Source organism: Ambystoma mexicanum, chromosome 4q, assembly GCF_040938575.1.
Source record: "Ambystoma mexicanum isolate Mex_15411 chromosome 4q, UKY_AmexF1_1, whole genome shotgun sequence".
Classification (NCBI taxonomy): domain Eukaryota; kingdom Metazoa; phylum Chordata; class Amphibia; order Caudata; family Ambystomatidae; genus Ambystoma; species Ambystoma mexicanum.
In genome coordinates, this window is record NC_090928.1 from 496,310,552 (window position 1) to 496,328,743 (window position 18,192).

Genomic DNA, 18,192 nt, shown 5'->3' on the forward strand with positions numbered 1-18,192 from the left:
AGCTATTTTAAATTGTTTATCCATCTTTATGTTATATGTGTTTCAGTGTCTGTGACTGTTCTTTAACAACTTTTCTTTGTAGCTTGGACTTTCTAATGTATGGACTATAAACATGTTTTCCGTTAAGAAGAAACCTGCTTCCGTCAGGTTCCATTTTAGAACTGCCTGTACTTTGATGAATTAGCCAGTGCAGCATGAGCCTTTTGGCATTAGAAACTGTGTTTTGAAACCTTCGGGACACCCAGACAATGAATGACCATGGTTTGGTATGTGCGAGTGGAGAGTTGCCAGCATGTGAGGAAGGAGGTGGCTGATGTTGGTTGTCACAATAGACAGGCTTTCTGGAAGGTTCTGGGTCAGGTGATGGGTGTGACAGGTGTGTTGAGTGACTAAAACGAGAATAGATGAAGGATTTAGTGGGACAGATTCTCTGAAGTGGAGTGAGGTATCTTCCTAGCAACTGACAAGGCTGCTATTTTGTGTGTTCTCTAAGATTTCAGTTTCATTTCTTCACTCGCTTGATAGTCTAGAAAATTAAGAGTCCTCTGGGCCAGAGGGTATGTTACTGCTAGAAGGTAGAAGGGGATATGCTGTCAGTATGTGTCTTTTATTGTACTGCAATGCAATAAACTATCTCTCCTTGCTACTCATCAAAATATATTGTGCAAGCCTGGTTTCTCTGACAGAGGGAATTCCAACAGCAGCACTGCTGATGCAGAACTGAGCTGAGAGGTATCCTATCCAAATTAAGGGAAATGAAAGACTGGAGAAGAGAAGCCTCGGAAGATGTGGTGGACAAGGCGCAATGTTCTCACACATGTGTGCTGACTTTAACTGATCAACCACCATACTCCGCTAATGAATTCACCATTTTCATAAGTAAGGATACCAACATCCAAGAACTATGAGGCAAGGAGAACATCTACTGAATTAAGTAACTTCACAGTACAATAGATACATTCCATTTAATTTAATGTTTTTGTACATAATTGTGTACGGTCCTGGAATGCATGCTATTAACCCTATATAAGTAACCATTAACACAGAATATCAACTTTTGAAATACTGAAATGGACTTTACTTACTGCTTTGTCTCCAAAAATCCCAGCTTCTCTCCTTGCTTGCTCCAGCCATGCTTCAGCTGCCTCAGCATTGCTCATGCCCTTCAGTTTCAGGGAAGGAGCCTCCAAAGGAATTTCCAACATCTTTGTTCTTGGTTTCACTGTTCGTAAAACCTCAACAGACTTTATGTGGTCCCCTATGCAGTAATTACATTAACAGTGAATTAGAAACATAAACGTGCATTGCACTCATAGGAGAGCAATATAGTACACTACGATAGGTTTACAGCTTAACAGAAAGATCAGATGCTTATGTTATGTAGCAAGTTCATTTTAGTACCGATTACCAGAAACTTTACATACAATAGGAAATAAGTCTTGGGAAATCCAACTACAAACAAATGATGCAAAACACCAACTGCTTCCATATTAATGTTATGAAGTCTCACTTTTTTTGGCTGCTGATTGAAGAGAAAAGTACAATTTCCTCATTTTCCCCACTGGTCTTCAATTACTGTTCTAGAAATTGAAATTATGTTGGTGGGATTTATTGTTTATTTCAGAAACCAATGCTCTGGATCATACATGCCATTGCCCACGCAGTGAATGATATAACCTATATAGAATGCAGCTTCTTAAACAAAGCACATAGATTGTTGAGAAATGCGCGCACATTCTAGTTGAGGACTACGGGTGCAATAGTAATCAATGATTGTGCTTTGATTTAAATCTGCTGTCCACTGAAGAAATGTTGGATTAATAACGGATGATTGACCTGGTTTTTTAATTAAGCAATAGCAATATGGGTTGAAGATTCCCTACTCGAGTTTCATCTTAACATGTGATAATCACAAATACATCAATGATTAGCAAATCATAATGGCATTTGCATGAGTTACTCACTCATTAAAACTAGGATCTATGAATTAACGAAAAGCTATTGCCAAGATTAGCTTAATAACAAAAGACTTATATAATTTGCTCTTCTACGCCAGGTTGGTGGCTTGCATTTCAGGAGGGATATTACGTCCTGATGAATAATAAAATAATAGATTACAGTGTTGAAACATGCATCTAGATGCAATTCAGACATAGTGTTCTCCACTGGCACTCTCATGGTCAGTTTTAGTGAACATTTTGTAATTTTTATGATTCAACATTCCTCTTTCTTCTGAGCATCTAGATGACTTTTGTATCGGAACAGCACTTCACCCATTTGACACATCTGATCTAGCACCACAAATATGCATTGTTTTAATTACACATTTCTTTTTGATAACAATGAATTTGGGATTAATTGATAAATTATATAAAATAAATATTAAGTAGTTAAGCTGCCCATTATGGTTGTCTGATTTTATATTTGGATCTCGATAAAATAAGACATATTTATCGTTAACACACCCAAAGTACAGAATGTACACCATCCATTCTATGAAATTAAGCAACCTCTCCAGTCTTATCAGATCAGATAAATGCTGTTTCATCAAAATTGAAACTTCTGCTTGCTGAAAAGACTTGGTTTAGTGGCACAATGCAGAAGGCTGTCCAGTGGCTGGAATCACATGCTCTTCAGTATAAAAGAAATAAACAGCTGGAAATCAGCCCAAATAAATGATCTGTGACCATGGTCTACTGATAACAGGTCCTCAACCATCAGCCCGATTCTTCCCGGACCAGGCATCCCTATTGCACAGGACCTGCGGCAGGCGGAGGAGGATGAAAGCTTGATGAGTTGCAGGTCATGGAGAAGAACATTCTTCAAGCTCAAGGTGAAGAAATTATGTCTACAAGAACTTAGAGGACAAGTTCTGATCCAAGGTAATGCTGAACACTATCTTCCATTTTTCTAATGTTTACACTATCAGACTAAGGCAAAGCTTATGTTGGTGCCCCAGCTTGCCACAGTATAGTATGTGGGCATGCGACTCTTATCATTGTCATTTTTGCATTTTAAATTGTCTAGTGAGCCACCCACACTTCTTGTGTGCGTATCTGAGTCCCAGCCTCCACAAAGTGGCTTCCTTGTTTGCCGTGGCTGTTTCCGCCCCGCTCCCATCTCTCGCTGCCTCTGATTGGGCCTGCGACCCAGCCTTTATCTTCCATGAGGGTCCCTTGCCCTCGAGACCAAGGCAAAGCTTATTATCGTCCCCCGGCTTGCCATGGTATAGTATGTGGGTCTGCAACCCTTTTCACTGTAATCTTTGCATTTTAAATTGTCTAGTGAGCCACCCGCACTTCGTGTGTGCATAGCTGTAGTCCCAGCCTTGCTGAGGCGGCTTCCTTGTTTGCTGGTGCTGTTCCCGCCCGCTCCCACCTCTTGCTGCCTGATTGGGCCTGCAACGCTATTTCAGACTCACCTCCCAGTGCAACCCCGTCTGCTAAGGGCCCCAAGGCAAAGGGCAATTCCCAAAGAAGCAGCTCCAGTCCGTGTTTTCCCGTGTTCGCCTGGGAAGCCTGCCGCCATCAGCGACTATTAAGGTGTGAGAAACCAAAGGGTGTCTCACCCGTGTCATGGCCATTCCTCGCCCCCAAGGTCCAGATGGATCCAGTCCTGGCGCCTCTGGCGCCAGGCTCATGAAAAAATGTGCTTTGCACATTCTGTGCCTAGGGCAAGTGCATCAGGGCTGGGCGTGGCCATAGAACATTATTGGAAGGCATGTGCAAGAGTCCCTGGAAGGGGCAAGGTGGAGCCACAAGGCGGGGCCAAAGGGAGGGGCCAGAGCCAGCCTATTTAAGGCCAACCCACCCACATGCCTCCACTTCGCATTATTCTGCTTTCAGCAGCGTAACGCTTACCGCTGTTGTAGGGGAGGACTGGCCGCGAGGCCCTCCTCACCTACAGCTTTCTCCCCAGGTGAGGACCATGACTCGGTGGACGCCCCCTCATGCCACCCGGGCCCAGGTGGAGGAGGATTCGCCCGCCGACGACATTGCCCACACGCACCTCGTCTTTGCATTTACCAAAAATCGAGTCAGGCCTAGATGCCATCTTGTCTAGCAAACACGGCGTGAGTTTAGCACACTGTAACGAGGCCCCCACCTTTGGAGGGCCTTTCATGCATCTCTGTCGCCTCAGCAGCACTGGCAGATCCGCTGCGAGCGCGTTCCCATGAGAAAGTCGGAGATGAGCTAAACCCGAGATGCCAACACGGCAACATTATATTAGTAACAATGTGATATTGCACCCCGTATGACCCGGACCGCAAGGCCGGGGTAGCGAGGAAAAAAGCTGAAGCATCACTATCTGAAGAAGGTAGAAAACAATTCAAGTATTGGTACTAATGAACTACCTCTGTTTTAAAATGTGAATAAGCCATAAAAATGTAACGTTATATGATATCCCTCCAGGTCTGGACTAATGCTGCTATAACCACGGAGAAAGATGTTGACCAAACGTATAACCTCTATCTGTAAAAGTGTTTTTTCCATAGTATGTAGAAACTGGAACTCATATATGTTTACTGAACCACCCAAAGTGGCAAGCATCAATCTCTGTAGGCCATAACCTAGATATCCCTCGTATAACGTCTAAATGTACATACAATACGCACACAATGTAATGAATGTAATGTTAGGCAATGAAAAGGTACTGGAATCGACTGTCTTAAAGAAATGTGTAATGAAATTGAAATATATATGTGTGTCTAAATAACGTCAAAATAAGGCAGAACAGTATAAAACTTCTGCATTTACTGATCAGCAACGCACGAGGAAAATACCTTTGTGGATATGCAAGGCCATTCCCTCTCCCACCCTACCAAGCCTGCAAGATAAAAAAGCTAAGACTTGTGCCGCGCTCCCTCACCTCCCCCAACCAAGCTGGCGTTACTTCAGAGGCCCCGGCGCCGCAACCAAGGCCATAGCCTGCCACCTGTGTTATTTACAGCACGGTAATAAACCCACAGATGAACCCACTGATCTACCAGCACCCTTTCATAAATCCCACGAACCCCCCAAGAATCCTGACCCCGTGTAAGGACGACCCCCATCATTGAGACAAGACACAGAGACCCATCTATATAATCACTTCTAACGCAGCAGACAGACATGTATCATTCGGCCCAGGCCCCAGAGCCCCGTCCTACGACCTAAAGTACCGGTCAATAGGACACAGGTAAATCTCACCCCAACCGATAACCACCAGACCTCTCACGAGGTGCATTCCTCATGTGTTGCGTTTATTTTATAAGATAAGCTACGGAACAATTTATTAGTGAACGTAAATGTCATTTTCTGAATAACTGCAGTGTGCATGGCCTAGGGCAACTAAGACAGGAAAGGTATTCATCATTGTCACAGGCTGCCCCAGCGCACCAACACCGCACGGATGACCTCAAGCCGGCCTGCCAGGCCCAACCCAACCCACGAGGTTGACCAGTGACGTCGTCTTGCCAAGACCAACCATGCTGCAGCAACACCTATAGTTAGTCGACGATACCCAATCCCAATTAACTTGTGCCCCCTATAGTGTTTAGGTGTTGATGACGTTTTCTGTATTAGAAATACGCCTGTCTTTGCTATTGTCAGACAGAGCGCTCTCGTAGGTTGCAGAGTTCTTTGCATGCCTTATCCTTGGATAAACTCCCACTTACGCTCACCCGCACTCTGTCTTGGTCTTATTCCCACTACGGGAGAGTCCCTTATTGTCTCTCATTGCGGGGAGGATCGTGCTGAATTGGGGGCGCTTCCCTTCAGTGGTGACCCCGACGTGATATCTCCAAACTATTTTTCCTAACTCCTTCTTAAACGACCCCCTTGTGGCACGAGAATCTCCGGTCGAGAAGGGATACGCACGGTGAGCCGTCTCCGGGAGGCCGCCCGCCAACGGCGACCGGCACAATAAGAAGTGCGCACTCAATGAGAAAGGGTACGGGATCCCGATTGGAAAAAAATCCCCTTTGAGTGCCGCTCGCCGGAGCCAGGGGCTGACCGTTGAGTTACCGGTGACGCCGCCTGGACGGACCCAGTTTCGGAGAGTATCGGTTCAAGACGGGCACGTGAGTACCGAGTGCGAGTGATCGTCAAGGGGAAAAGAAAGGGAATTGGGAATAACAGAACGGGGACAGGTAGAGGAGAAGAATATCGGGGGTCTACTACAGACGGGTCTTGAAATTTTCTTTATTCTTTCTTTTGCATATGGCCATTAGGAGTAAGAAATAAGTGACGTGGTAGAAGTGACGGAAACCTAGCTCCGAGAGGGGGTGGAAGGCGGCGCCGCATAGTACTATCTAAATTAGTACTGGGAATATATGAAGAAGTGAGAAATAAGTTATTGGTGTCTAGCAAAAGGAGACACCGGGAATATTTTTTAGTGATTGTGCTCTCTCTCTCTCTATTTCTTTTTTTCCATTTCCACGGGGTAGGGGGTGAAAATGAGAAGGGTATGAAGTAGTTAGAACATCTTAAAAAGTGGGGACTCAGTAGTGGCACGTACAGACGTGAACACAGTAACCTTAGTAGGGAAACAGGGACAGCTGGCTAGGGAGGAAAGGGAGGAAAAAGACAAAAGTGTGAGTGGGAAGTATTGTGAAGGGTGCGCGCACCGTACGAGTGTTAGAGACGAACAGGTGGCCGTGAGGTGGTGCCAAAGAGTGTGGACATAACCAGTACTAGATCGATTGCCAGTGAGATCACATAAGTGTGCCTGAGAATGAGAAAGAGATGAGATATGGTGAGTGAGAAGAGATTTGTGCACTGAATTACAGTGGGTGACAATTTTGAGAGGTCCGCTCTTGTCTGTGCCATAAAGGTATACGTACGCATATTTACACCTATTTAAAAGTTACGAAGGCGAACGCGGTAGCGCTGACGATTTAGAGGATGGGGGCTGAAACTCCCTTGTCACACATTTGTAAGAGCTTGCCGGGATATGCTGAACGCATAAATAAATATCATGATCAATGGTTAACAGAATTGAAAGGGGAGGGGTTGCCCCAGATTTGGCCAGAAGGAGGGTCTTTTGACAAAAGCGTTCTTGATATGGTATGTACCTGTATTCGCCTCAAGTATAAGGGGAAAAAATGGCAGACTAGGAAGGAGATATTAGATCTCTGGAGATTGTTTGAGGAAGTACCCCCACCCAAAGCCCCAGCACCAAATATTGATTTACCCTCCACCACAGACAATCCACTAATGATTCCACGAGAGGAAAAGGAACAGGTAAGCATAGAACAACCTGCGGAGGTGGTTATGTTGTACCCAATGCTACCCAAACCAGCCCCTGCAACAGGATATAGCGACCCTATTTATGTGCCTCCCCCGTCGACCAGCACACCACAGAGACCAACTGCACCCCCACCATACGAAAACACCAGAGAGCGCGCCCAGGGAGGCCCACAGAGAGTGGATATAGAGAAGTTAACGAGTGACTTAGAGTCGAGGCTTACAGTGGCACGAGATGAGCTCTCAAGAATAAAAGACATATGTGAACGCACAGCGTGCGCCCCCACACAATCTGGACGCACGTCTAGAGCGTCGAGCGAAAGTAGACAAATTGAGGAAGGATGGAAAAAGGGGGAAATACTGTTCAGAATTGAGGAAGAACCGACCAGGATAATAGAAGTAGGGACAGCAGAAGGAAGCATTGGTGATGTCTCGAGAGAGAGAGGGATCAGAGAGGATTTGTTATGTGATGTCAGAGGAGGGGGGGATGAGAGTGATAGATTGAGCATGGCAATAGGAGGAGAAGGCGAGGAGCTAGATGGTGCCTGTTCATTGGAAACTATAGAAGATGAATGGATGGGACGACTAAGAAATAGAGTGAGGAAGATGGCGTCATTAGAGTCAGCAGTGACTAAGGAAAAGGAAGCTGCAACGGCAAAAGGGAAATTACAACTCCCATTACTGCACAGAGGAGGTGGGAGGCCAAACTATATACCGTGGGCTCAGATGGACAAGGCTAATTTAATGAAATTACTACCACAGCTGTCGGGAGGGGCAAGCAAGTGGATATATGCATTTGAGAAACATACCGCTGGTATACCGCTGGCAGTAGGTGATGTGAAAAGCCTACTAGTGTCCGCAGTAGGGGATCAGGCAGACAGAGTATGGGCTAAGGCGGGTTTTCCAGCTGTAACTTTAGAGTGTGATCGCCATGATGGGGCTTCTTTTAACACTGTGCGAGCAAGGGTGTGGGACGCACTGCGGGAAACTTTCCCAGATACCCCTGATCTGCAGTCAGTAATGCAATGTACCATGAATGATGGGGAGGACGCTATGGATTACATTCTCCGGGTGCAGGAGATGTGGAGAGCGGAAACGGGTACGCCCTGGCACCAATCCACGTCTCTATTTTACTTCATCATTAAAAGAGGGCTCCCAAAGGAAGTGCAAAAGGCACTAGATAAAATAGCAGGTGTTGAGGCAAAAGGCTGGCCGGAGATCCAAAGCATAATAGTACACCATTGTAAAAGGATCAAAGAAAGAGAGAGGGAAGTAGCACAGAAAAGGTTGGCGGACGAGGCGAAGTTGGTGCAATCAAAATTGGTGAAGGTCGCAGCAGCGGTAGCGGGACTCCCACTCATACGGGAGGGAGAGGAAGGAGAGGAGGGGCAAATAGCAATACAAGGAAGAATAGCAGCGAATTGGGCAGGACAAGGGCAACGACAGTGGACAGAGCAGGAGCAGAACGGAGGTCCAACGTGGCAAGAGTGGGCCCCAAGAGGAGGAAGAGGTGGGTACAGGGGGCGAAGAGGAGGACAAGGGTATGGAGGTATGGGAGGAAATGGGTGGCAGGGTCCCAGAGGTCCACAGGGGAGCTGTTGGAATTGTGGGAGATGGGGGCATTACTCAAGGGAATGTAGGAGCAGACAAAACAACGGTTTCCAAGAGATAGAACAGTACGGACACCCCCATCCAGGAAGCCCCTACGGCCTCCCCATGGGACAATACCAGCAACCAGACAATGTAGTACAAAGGAGTAACGCACAACTACACGGACATCAATACCGAACACAAACCAGCCCACAGAATAATGACAATGTGCACTACACGCCTGGTAATACTTTCGCCACAGGAGCTAATGGGGCACCAGCCCCCGCACCTTACAGTGGAGTGTCAGTAGTTTCGGGGAATATTTTCGATCAAGGGGGGGCAATGAGACACCCCGCATAGGACAGCCCACAGAGAGCACTTGCGTGTCCAGTACTGTCTACGACCCACAATGCATCAGAGGAACCATTGATAGGAGCGCAGATAGGAGACAAGCAATTCATATTCATGGTGGATTCGGGAGCGGAGAAATCATGCATTAGAGAGGGCCGGTTCCCGTTATCTAATAGAACGTTAGAGACGCAGGGGTTCTCTGGGGCTGTAATTGAAGTTCCTTACACAGAGGTATTGGATGTGACAGTGGGGGGTAAAACAGTGAAAGCACCCTTACTGTACTATGAAAACTCTCCCATCAACTTACTGGGGAGAGATCTCTTGAGCAAACTAAACATGACCATATCATTCACAGGGAGCGGCATCGTATGTTCAACGCCAGGCATATGCCCCCTCCGTATATTAGCAGTAATACACGGCCACACAACAATAAAAGAGATCAGAGGGGTACCAAGAAATGAGGAGATGTTTGTTGAAGGCATGAGAACATTGGCTCTCATAGTACCAGAACTAAAAAGGGTGGAGTGGAGAATACCAGCAGAATTCCTTTTTCGTCCCATAGCAAGCCCTGACACTGCTCTTGGGGAAGTACTATCATTGGATTTGCATGCAATACATGTATCAGCAAACAGAATATGCGTGATTGGTATTGACATGGAAGGGTGTGAGTGGCGGACAGTATTGTGTACAAATGCAAATATCCCCCTGAGAGAGCTCTCGGACGAGGAGCTATTTTCTGACACTGAGGGAGATGGTGAAGTAGTGATGGAACTGGCAATGCCCTGCGACATCGTAGTTACAGCCAGACAAACTAAAGTTGAACTAATGGCGGTAGTAGGAGCACCGCATACATTTTTTGATGAAGACATGAGTTCAGTACCCGCTAACTTATGGACTAATGGCCCCCACGATGTAGGGTTGCTACATGAAGTTCAGCCTGTGGTGATAAAAGTAAAACAAGGAGCAATACTACCCCGGGTGAAACAATATCCACTGTCGCGAGAAGCAGAAGAAGGGATCAGAGAGACAATAGAAGCACTGCTAGCACAGGGTATAATAGTGCCCTCAAACTCCCCATGCAACACATGCATTTACCCAATCAAAAAAGCGAAGGGGGGTTCATGGAGGATGATACAAGATTTACGCCCATTGAACGATGTGGTAATGAAGGAGTTCCCTTTAGTCCCGAACCCGGCGACAATACTGTGCAACATTCCAAAAATAGCATCACACTTCACAGTAATTGACTTAAAAAATGCATTCTTTTCGATTCCCTTGGCAGAAGAGAGCAGGTACTTGACAGCATTTACATTGGGAGGAAGGAGGTTCGAACACTGCAGACTACCACAAGGATATTGCGAGAGCCCAAGCATATTTAACAGGGTACTACATGAAGATCTGGGGAATTTGTCTGTAGAAAGCACAGTGATTCAGTACGTTGATGATTTATTGGTTTGTGCACAGGCTGAAGAAGAATGCAGACAGGACTCGATAACACTCTTGACATTATTGGCAAATAAGGGGTACAAGGTGGACAAGGGGAAGTTACAATACTGTCTGACGGAGGTCCTATACTTGGGTCAGTTGATATCAAAGGATGGCAAGCGAATTATACCAGACAGGGCACAGGCGATTAGAACAATTGGGGAGCCCAAAACAGTAAAAGAGATGCAGAAATTTCTGGGTATGTGTAACTATTGCCGAGCATGGATATTGGACTATGCGGCGTACACAAGGCCCCTGCTACAGGCACTGAAAGAAGCACAACAAGAACACAAACACATAGAATGGACAGAGGTGACGAACACAGCATTTAACTCACTAAAAGAGCTGATATCAAGCGCTCCAGTACTAGCAAACCCAGATTATGGGCGCGAGTTCTTCTTATTTTCACACTGCAAAGGAACATTGATGACAGCAGTACTGACACAGAAAACATCCTTAGGGCACAAACCACTAGCTTACTACAGCGGCACCCTAGACGCAGTAATGCAAGGTCATTTCGCGTGCGAGCAATCCCTAGCTGCAGCCGCGTTCGCAATTGAAAAAAGTGCCACGATAGTAATGGGCTGCCCGGTGACACTGTTCGTGGAACACTCACTTTTTGCAATATTAGAGCGAACAAAGAGCACATTGACAACACAACGCGCCACAGCATATGAGATAATACTGTCCAGCGCTAACATCCATATAGTAAGATGTAAAACAGTGAACCCAGCCACATTCATCACAGAGGCATGCACCATAGAGGACATGCAAAACCACAACTGCGCCACGTACACAGGTGACGAAAGTAAGGATCAAGTGATTTTTGAAAATGCCCTGACCGAGGGTGAGGTGTATTTTGTGGACGGGTCAGCATCAATAGACATGGAGACAGGAGAAAAGCATGTGGGTATGGCAGTGGTACGATTAGAGGAAGATGAATATGAGATACTAGTACAACACCGCCTCCCATCACACTATTCAGCGCAAGCAGCAGAACTAATAGCGCTAATAGAAGCATTGCATGCCGCCAAGGGGTGCGCAGTGACCATATATACAGACTCAGCATACATGACAACAACAGTTCACGGCGGGTTGGCCCGGTGGGGGCGGAGAGGGTTCCGACGAGCAGACGGAACGCCAGTCCAGCATGCAGAATTATTGAAAGAACTGATTGAGGCCCTGCAAGACCCCACGGCAGTGGCCATCGTAAAATGTCAAGCTCATACCACCAATACAGATTTTGTATCTTTGGGGAACGCGGCAGCAGACGCCGCTGCCAAAGCAGCTTCATATCTACAAAAAGGTGAAATAGGAGAGTACATGTTGCACCACACAGCAAGCCAAGAAGTCCCCACAGGATACAACATGATGTCCACACAGGAGATAATAGAGCTGCAAGAGGGAGCTAGTGCAGAGGAAAAATTGCTGTGGACTAAGAGAGGATGCAGCAAATCACCGACTGATTTATTGTGGCGACAAGAGAGTTCAGGAAAAGTGGTAATGCCAATCACTCTGTTAGAAATAGCATTTCAACAACTACACTTTCCTGCACACAACACAAAGAAACACATAATGGCAGAGATACAAGAAGATTGGTTTACACCTTGCCTCCAGGAACACGTCACAAGGTTAGCTCTAGAATGCACGACATGTCAAATTTACAACTCAGGTATGACATTGCGTACACTAAGGGGTACGATACCAAAACCAAGTGGCCCATTCAGAGAGCTCCACATTGATTATGTAGACATGGGAGAAAGGTGTAACGGGGCTCGATACATGATTGTGGTTGTATGTCCATTTTCGAGGTGGGTGGAGGCAGGCCCTTGTGCCCGCCCTGACGCGAAGGGCGCCGCGAAGTTCCTAGTGCGGGAAGTGTTTCCGCGCTGGGGAATTTGCGACGTTATTCGCTCAGATAACGGGACGCATTTTGTTAATGAACTCTTTAAAGAAGTGACTACATTATTGGGAATAAAGCACAAATTATGTTCGATTTATCATCCTCAAAGTAATGGCGTCGTAGAAAAGATAAACGGCCTGTTAAAAAGCAGATTATCAAAACTTTGTTTTTCCCTTAAAAAGACTTGGATGTACTGCCTGCCTTTGGCCTTGTTTGAGCTACGAAACCAGCCAAGTAAGGATCACCATTTGTCCCCGCACGAGATCGTCACGGGAAGAAGAATGCACACAGCGCATTCGCCTCTCCGTGAGCGTTCTGATGCACACAGAAGCGCAGCCATATTGGGGGAGGAGTTCACAGAATACCTGCGAAAATTGACACGGGCAGCGCGCGTAATTTCAAAGCAACTAGCCCCCCCCTCGACAAGAGAGGAGGGGAACGCGACTGAACCAAACGGTTTGCCTGAAAAACCACTACAGCTAATGCCTGGGGACCTTATATATGTTAGAAGTTTTGTGCGGAGGTGGAACGCACCACGCTTCCATGGCCCCTATGAGGTAGTGTTTTGCACGCCTACAGCAGTAAAGGTTAAGGGCCTGCGATATTGGGTGCATTTGACAGATGTACGTAAAGCTTACAGCGCTGCGGAGAGTGAGGTGCAGGATGAGGCACAGGCAACAGCGGACGATGAAGTTGTGCGGAATGAATGATTTGAATTTTGTGTGCTTCATGAGATGAACAGTGAACACAATTAGCGCGCAACAAATGTCCTGGACTAAAACATGTACACATGTATATGTAAATTTTCTTTTTACAATTTTTGAAAGTTTTGCGTGGGGTTCTTTTTTTCCTTCCTGTACTATTTAAGATGTTTTTTATTATTGTTGTTTTTAAAAATGTCATGTTTTTTTTTATTATTTATATATATATATAGTAAGTTACGAATAATATTGACTGAAAGCTACCTTGTCTGTCAACAAACCCCCTTCCTCACCCAACCCTATATTTTATCACCGAAACGTTACAATGTGGAAATGCTTACATGTTTGTATTTAATGAACTTTTGTGTCTCAAACAGGATTTATCATGGCATCGAATGGGCAGCCTGCAACTAATAGATATGTTAGATTTAGAGAAATGTTAGTGGCTAGATTAACATATTCATTTGAATGTGGTTTATCAATGTGCGCTATCGTGTTCTTCATCTCAATGTTTTGTCTGGTGTTACACTGGATTATAGCGTTCATCTCTACCGAGATGAACGAGGGGGGAGGGGGGAACAACACCACCCTTGCTCCTGGAACGAAAACAATTCCGACTGTAGGTATCAAAGAAGGTGATTTCTTGATCTGGGATGGATCACACTTTGTGTGGGGATACTATACTACACCACCCACTGCTGTCCTCTCACAATGGAGAACCAAAAATGTAGATAATGACACAATGTCCCAACCTGGAACATACAACAACCACACGATCCCTCCCGCCCCAATTTCAAACAACGATCTCTTGTTTATTAATGAGGATGGAAAAGTGATTATGATGACAGAACACACGTCCCTATATGAAGAATTAGAAAAGGGGGGTGGGAGGGAGGAAGGGGGGCCTGGTTCTTCACCTCCTATAACGAGAAGGTACAGAAGAAGGGAGAAAAGTAGGCGGAGAAGAGAGACTGGTGGAAAAGGGTATGATGAGTATTATGGGCTAGGGCTAGACAAAATGGAAGACCCACGACACCCACACCAAGCAAATAAATGGTATGCAGATATGAGCACAACAGCCAAACAAACAACCAATGAGAGCTGTTATGTCTGCTCACTTATCCCCCATGCATCAGGCACACCTAAAGTATTGTTGCCACGAGAATTGCCCATTGTGGATGCCCAATGTCTCCTTCATCTCACGCTGTGTAGAATAAAGAACACTTTCCAAGCACACGATGTCTCTTTCAGAATGCTACAGAACAACAAAACGTGCTATTCGCAGGCGTCTGGAGTGATCTGTCTTAAAGAACCTTTCTTTGCAATACAAGGGACACTGTTTTCCGAAAGCAAATGGAAAGACGAAGAAGTGCTGTGCAAGGCAGAAGCGCTGAAAGGTGTCCAACCGGACAAGTTGCGGTGGATGGAAAGAACGTGCTTGCCAATATGGAAAGAACACATCCCTAAACTAACATGGGTAACAGCGATGGAGAAACCCTTCAAGCTACAAAGTGAAATACAAAACGAACTATGTTTCAAGGGAGAAGGAAAAATGGCAATGGGAACGAACACGAACTGTAACAAAACTCTCACCATCCCGGATATGAAAAAAGGGACAGCAGCATTAATGGACACCTACTGGGTATGCGGAAACCAGGCGTACCTGCACCTTCCCCAATCATGGAGTGGTAGCTGCTCAATGGCCACCTTGCACTCGACACTAATGGTGATTCCAGAAAGCCATATTGACAGAAGTAACATGATGAAAGGAGGCTTGAACCAGAATGCAGCGTCTCCAACTACACAAGCGCACCTTTATGTCCTGTCCTCCGGAGGGAAAGGAGAAGAGCTCTCAAGGAACAAGCGAGCCTCGAACTACATATCACAAGCATCATCTGATTTATTGGCACAGATCCCAGACAAGTATCGCCTGTTCAGCTCCGTGGAAACATTCTTTGCTTCACTAGTATCAAGTGTCCAAGCAAGAGCAAATGCAAAATGGCTCCAGATCACACGGTGGGAACTGATCCAGTTGGCCAATGACACTGAAGAAGGGTTCAACATAATAAAGGTGGAACTACGAGCTCTGCGATTAATGACCATGCAAAACAGGTATGTCCTAGACCTGTTAACAGCAATCGATGGAGGTGTTTGCCGAAAAATAGGAAGTGCATGCTGCACGTTCGTACCTTCTGAAGACGCAGAAAATGGGTCCCTGTCCCACGTTATTGAAGCAGTACATAACCTGGGCGAGAAGATGAAAATGGAAGGTGGAGCTGAGGATAGCTCGTGGTTCGACAATATCTTCTCCTGGGTTCCCTCATGGCTTGGAGTGACAATGAAGTTCCTGATACCAATAGTGGTGATCATCCTTGTGATGTTCTGCCTGTGCCAGGTGGGCCTCCGATGTTGTGCTAATGCAGTCCCTAACGGTGCAATGATGATGGTGACAATGGGCAACTCTGGTGGTACAATTAAAACAACACAAGAAGTACATGTGCAGACAGGAGCAGACAACACCCCCAAGTACCAGTTAGTGCCTATGTGCCGTGATAAGTACATAGTAGATAAACTATGGCACACCACTATCAAAGAACCACGAGACGTAGAACTGGAATGGTATGAGGAGGTCTGGGTAGATCTGGAAGAAACTGGCGACTGTATATATTTAACATGTACACCAGATGAGTATGGTAGGAGAGGTGAGAGTTTAAGGGGGGTGTGCAGAGCATGGATGCCTATAAAAGGAACCCCTGCATGGGATGGTGCAGTGTTAGAGGAACAAGAATGTAGGAGATTGGAAGAGCTAAAGAAATTCGTTACTTTAAGTAACGAAAGGGGGGAAATGTAGGGGAGGACTGGCCGCGAGGCCCTCCTCACCTACAGCTTTCTCCCCAGGTGAGGACCATGACTCGGTGGACGCCCCCTCATGCCACCCGGGCCCAGGTGGAGGAGGATTCGCCCGCCGACGACATTGCCCACACGCACCTCGTCTTTGCATTTACCAAAAATCGAGTCAGGCCTAGATGCCATCTTGTCTAGCAAACACGGCGTGAGTTTAGCACACTGTAACGAGGCCCCCACCTTTGGAGGGCCTTTCATGCATCTCTGTCGCCTCAGCAGCACTGGCAGATCCGCTGCGAGCGCGTTCCCATGAGAAAGTCGGAGATGAGCTAAACCCGAGATGCCAACACGGCAACATTATATTAGTAACAATGTGATATTGCACCCCGTATGACCCGGACCGCAAGGCCGGGGTAGCGAGGAAAAAAGCTGAAGCATCACTATCTGAAGAAGGTAGAAAACAATTCAAGTATTGGTACTAATGAACTACCTCTGTTTTAAAATGTGAATAAGCCATAAAAATGTAACGTTATATGATATCCCTCCAGGTCTGGACTAATGCTGCTATAACCACGGAGAAAGATGTTGACCAAACGTATAACCTCTATCTGTAAAAGTGTTTTTTCCATAGTATGTAGAAACTGGAACTCATATATGTTTACTGAACCACCCAAAGTGGCAAGCATCAATCTCTGTAGGCCATAACCTAGATATCCCTCGTATAACGTCTAAATGTACATACAATACGCACACAATGTAATGAATGTAATGTTAGGCAATGAAAAGGTACTGGAATCGACTGTCTTAAAGAAATGTGTAATGAAATTGAAATATATATGTGTGTCTAAATAACGTCAAAATAAGGCAGAACAGTATAAAACTTCTGCATTTACTGATCAGCAACGCACGAGGAAAATACCTTTGTGGATATGCAAGGCCATTCCCTCTCCCACCCTACCAAGCCTGCAAGATAAAAAAGCTAAGACTTGTGCCGCGCTCCCTCACCTCCCCCAACCAAGCTGGCGTTACTTCAGAGGCCCCGGCGCCGCAACCAAGGCCATAGCCTGCCACCTGTGTTATTTACAGCACGGTAATAAACCCACAGATGAACCCACTGATCTACCAGCACCCTTTCATAAATCCCACGAACCCCCCAAGAATCCTGACCCCGTGTAAGGACGACCCCCATCATTGAGACAAGACACAGAGACCCATCTATATAATCACTTCTAACGCAGCAGACAGACATGTATCATTCGGCCCAGGCCCCAGAGCCCCGTCCTACGACCTAAAGTACCGGTCAATAGGACACAGGTAAATCTCACCCCAACCGATAACCACCAGACCTCTCACGAGGTGCATTCCTCATGTGTTGCGTTTATTTTATAAGATAAGCTACGGAACAATTTATTAGTGAACGTAAATGTCATTTTCTGAATAACTGCAGTGTGCATGGCCTAGGGCAACTAAGACAGGAAAGGTATTCATCATTGTCACAGGCTGCCCCAGCGCACCAACACCGCACGGATGACCTCAAGCCGGCCTGCCAGGCCCAACCCAACCCACGAGGTTGACCAGTGACGTCGTCTTGCCAAGACCAACCATGCTGCAGCAACACCTATAGTTAGTCGACGATACCCAATCCCAATTAACTTGTGCCCCCTATAGTGTTTAGGTGTTGATGACGTTTTCTGTATTAGAAATACGCCTGTCTTTGCTATTGTCAGACAGAGCGCTCTCGTAGGTTGCAGAGTTCTTTGCATGCCTTATCCTTGGATAAACTCCCACTTACGCTCACCCGCACTCTGTCTTGGTCTTATTCCCACTACGGGAGAGTCCCTTATTGTCTCTCATTGCGGGGAGGATCGTGCTGAATTGGGGGCGCTTCCCTTCACTGTCCTTACCTGTTCTTCATCTCGTCGTGCATCCACTTGATTCCAGCTGCTCCATCGCTGAAGACCATCTTACCTGGATCCCGCTACTTCATCGCGGAAGACACATTTTACCAGATTCCAGCAACTCCATCGCTGAAGGCACACCTTACCTGATTCCAGCAACTCCATCGCTGAAGGCACCTCTTACCTGAATCCAG

At 46.2% G+C, this 18,192-nt stretch overlaps 1 protein-coding gene across 3 annotated transcripts in view; it reads right to left on the reverse strand.

Moving 5' to 3' along the window:
* Positions 1-18,192, reverse strand: part of CFAP36 (cilia and flagella associated protein 36) — a 1,333,208-nt gene that overhangs the window by 212,398 nt on the left and 1,102,618 nt on the right. For all 3 annotated transcript variants that reach the window (XM_069608061.1, XM_069608062.1, XM_069608063.1), the window contains one exon: positions 1,086-1,258. In XM_069608061.1, coding sequence (XP_069464162.1) covers positions 1,086-1,258 — 173 coding nt within the window. The remainder of the gene's footprint in view (positions 1-1,085; positions 1,259-18,192) is intronic.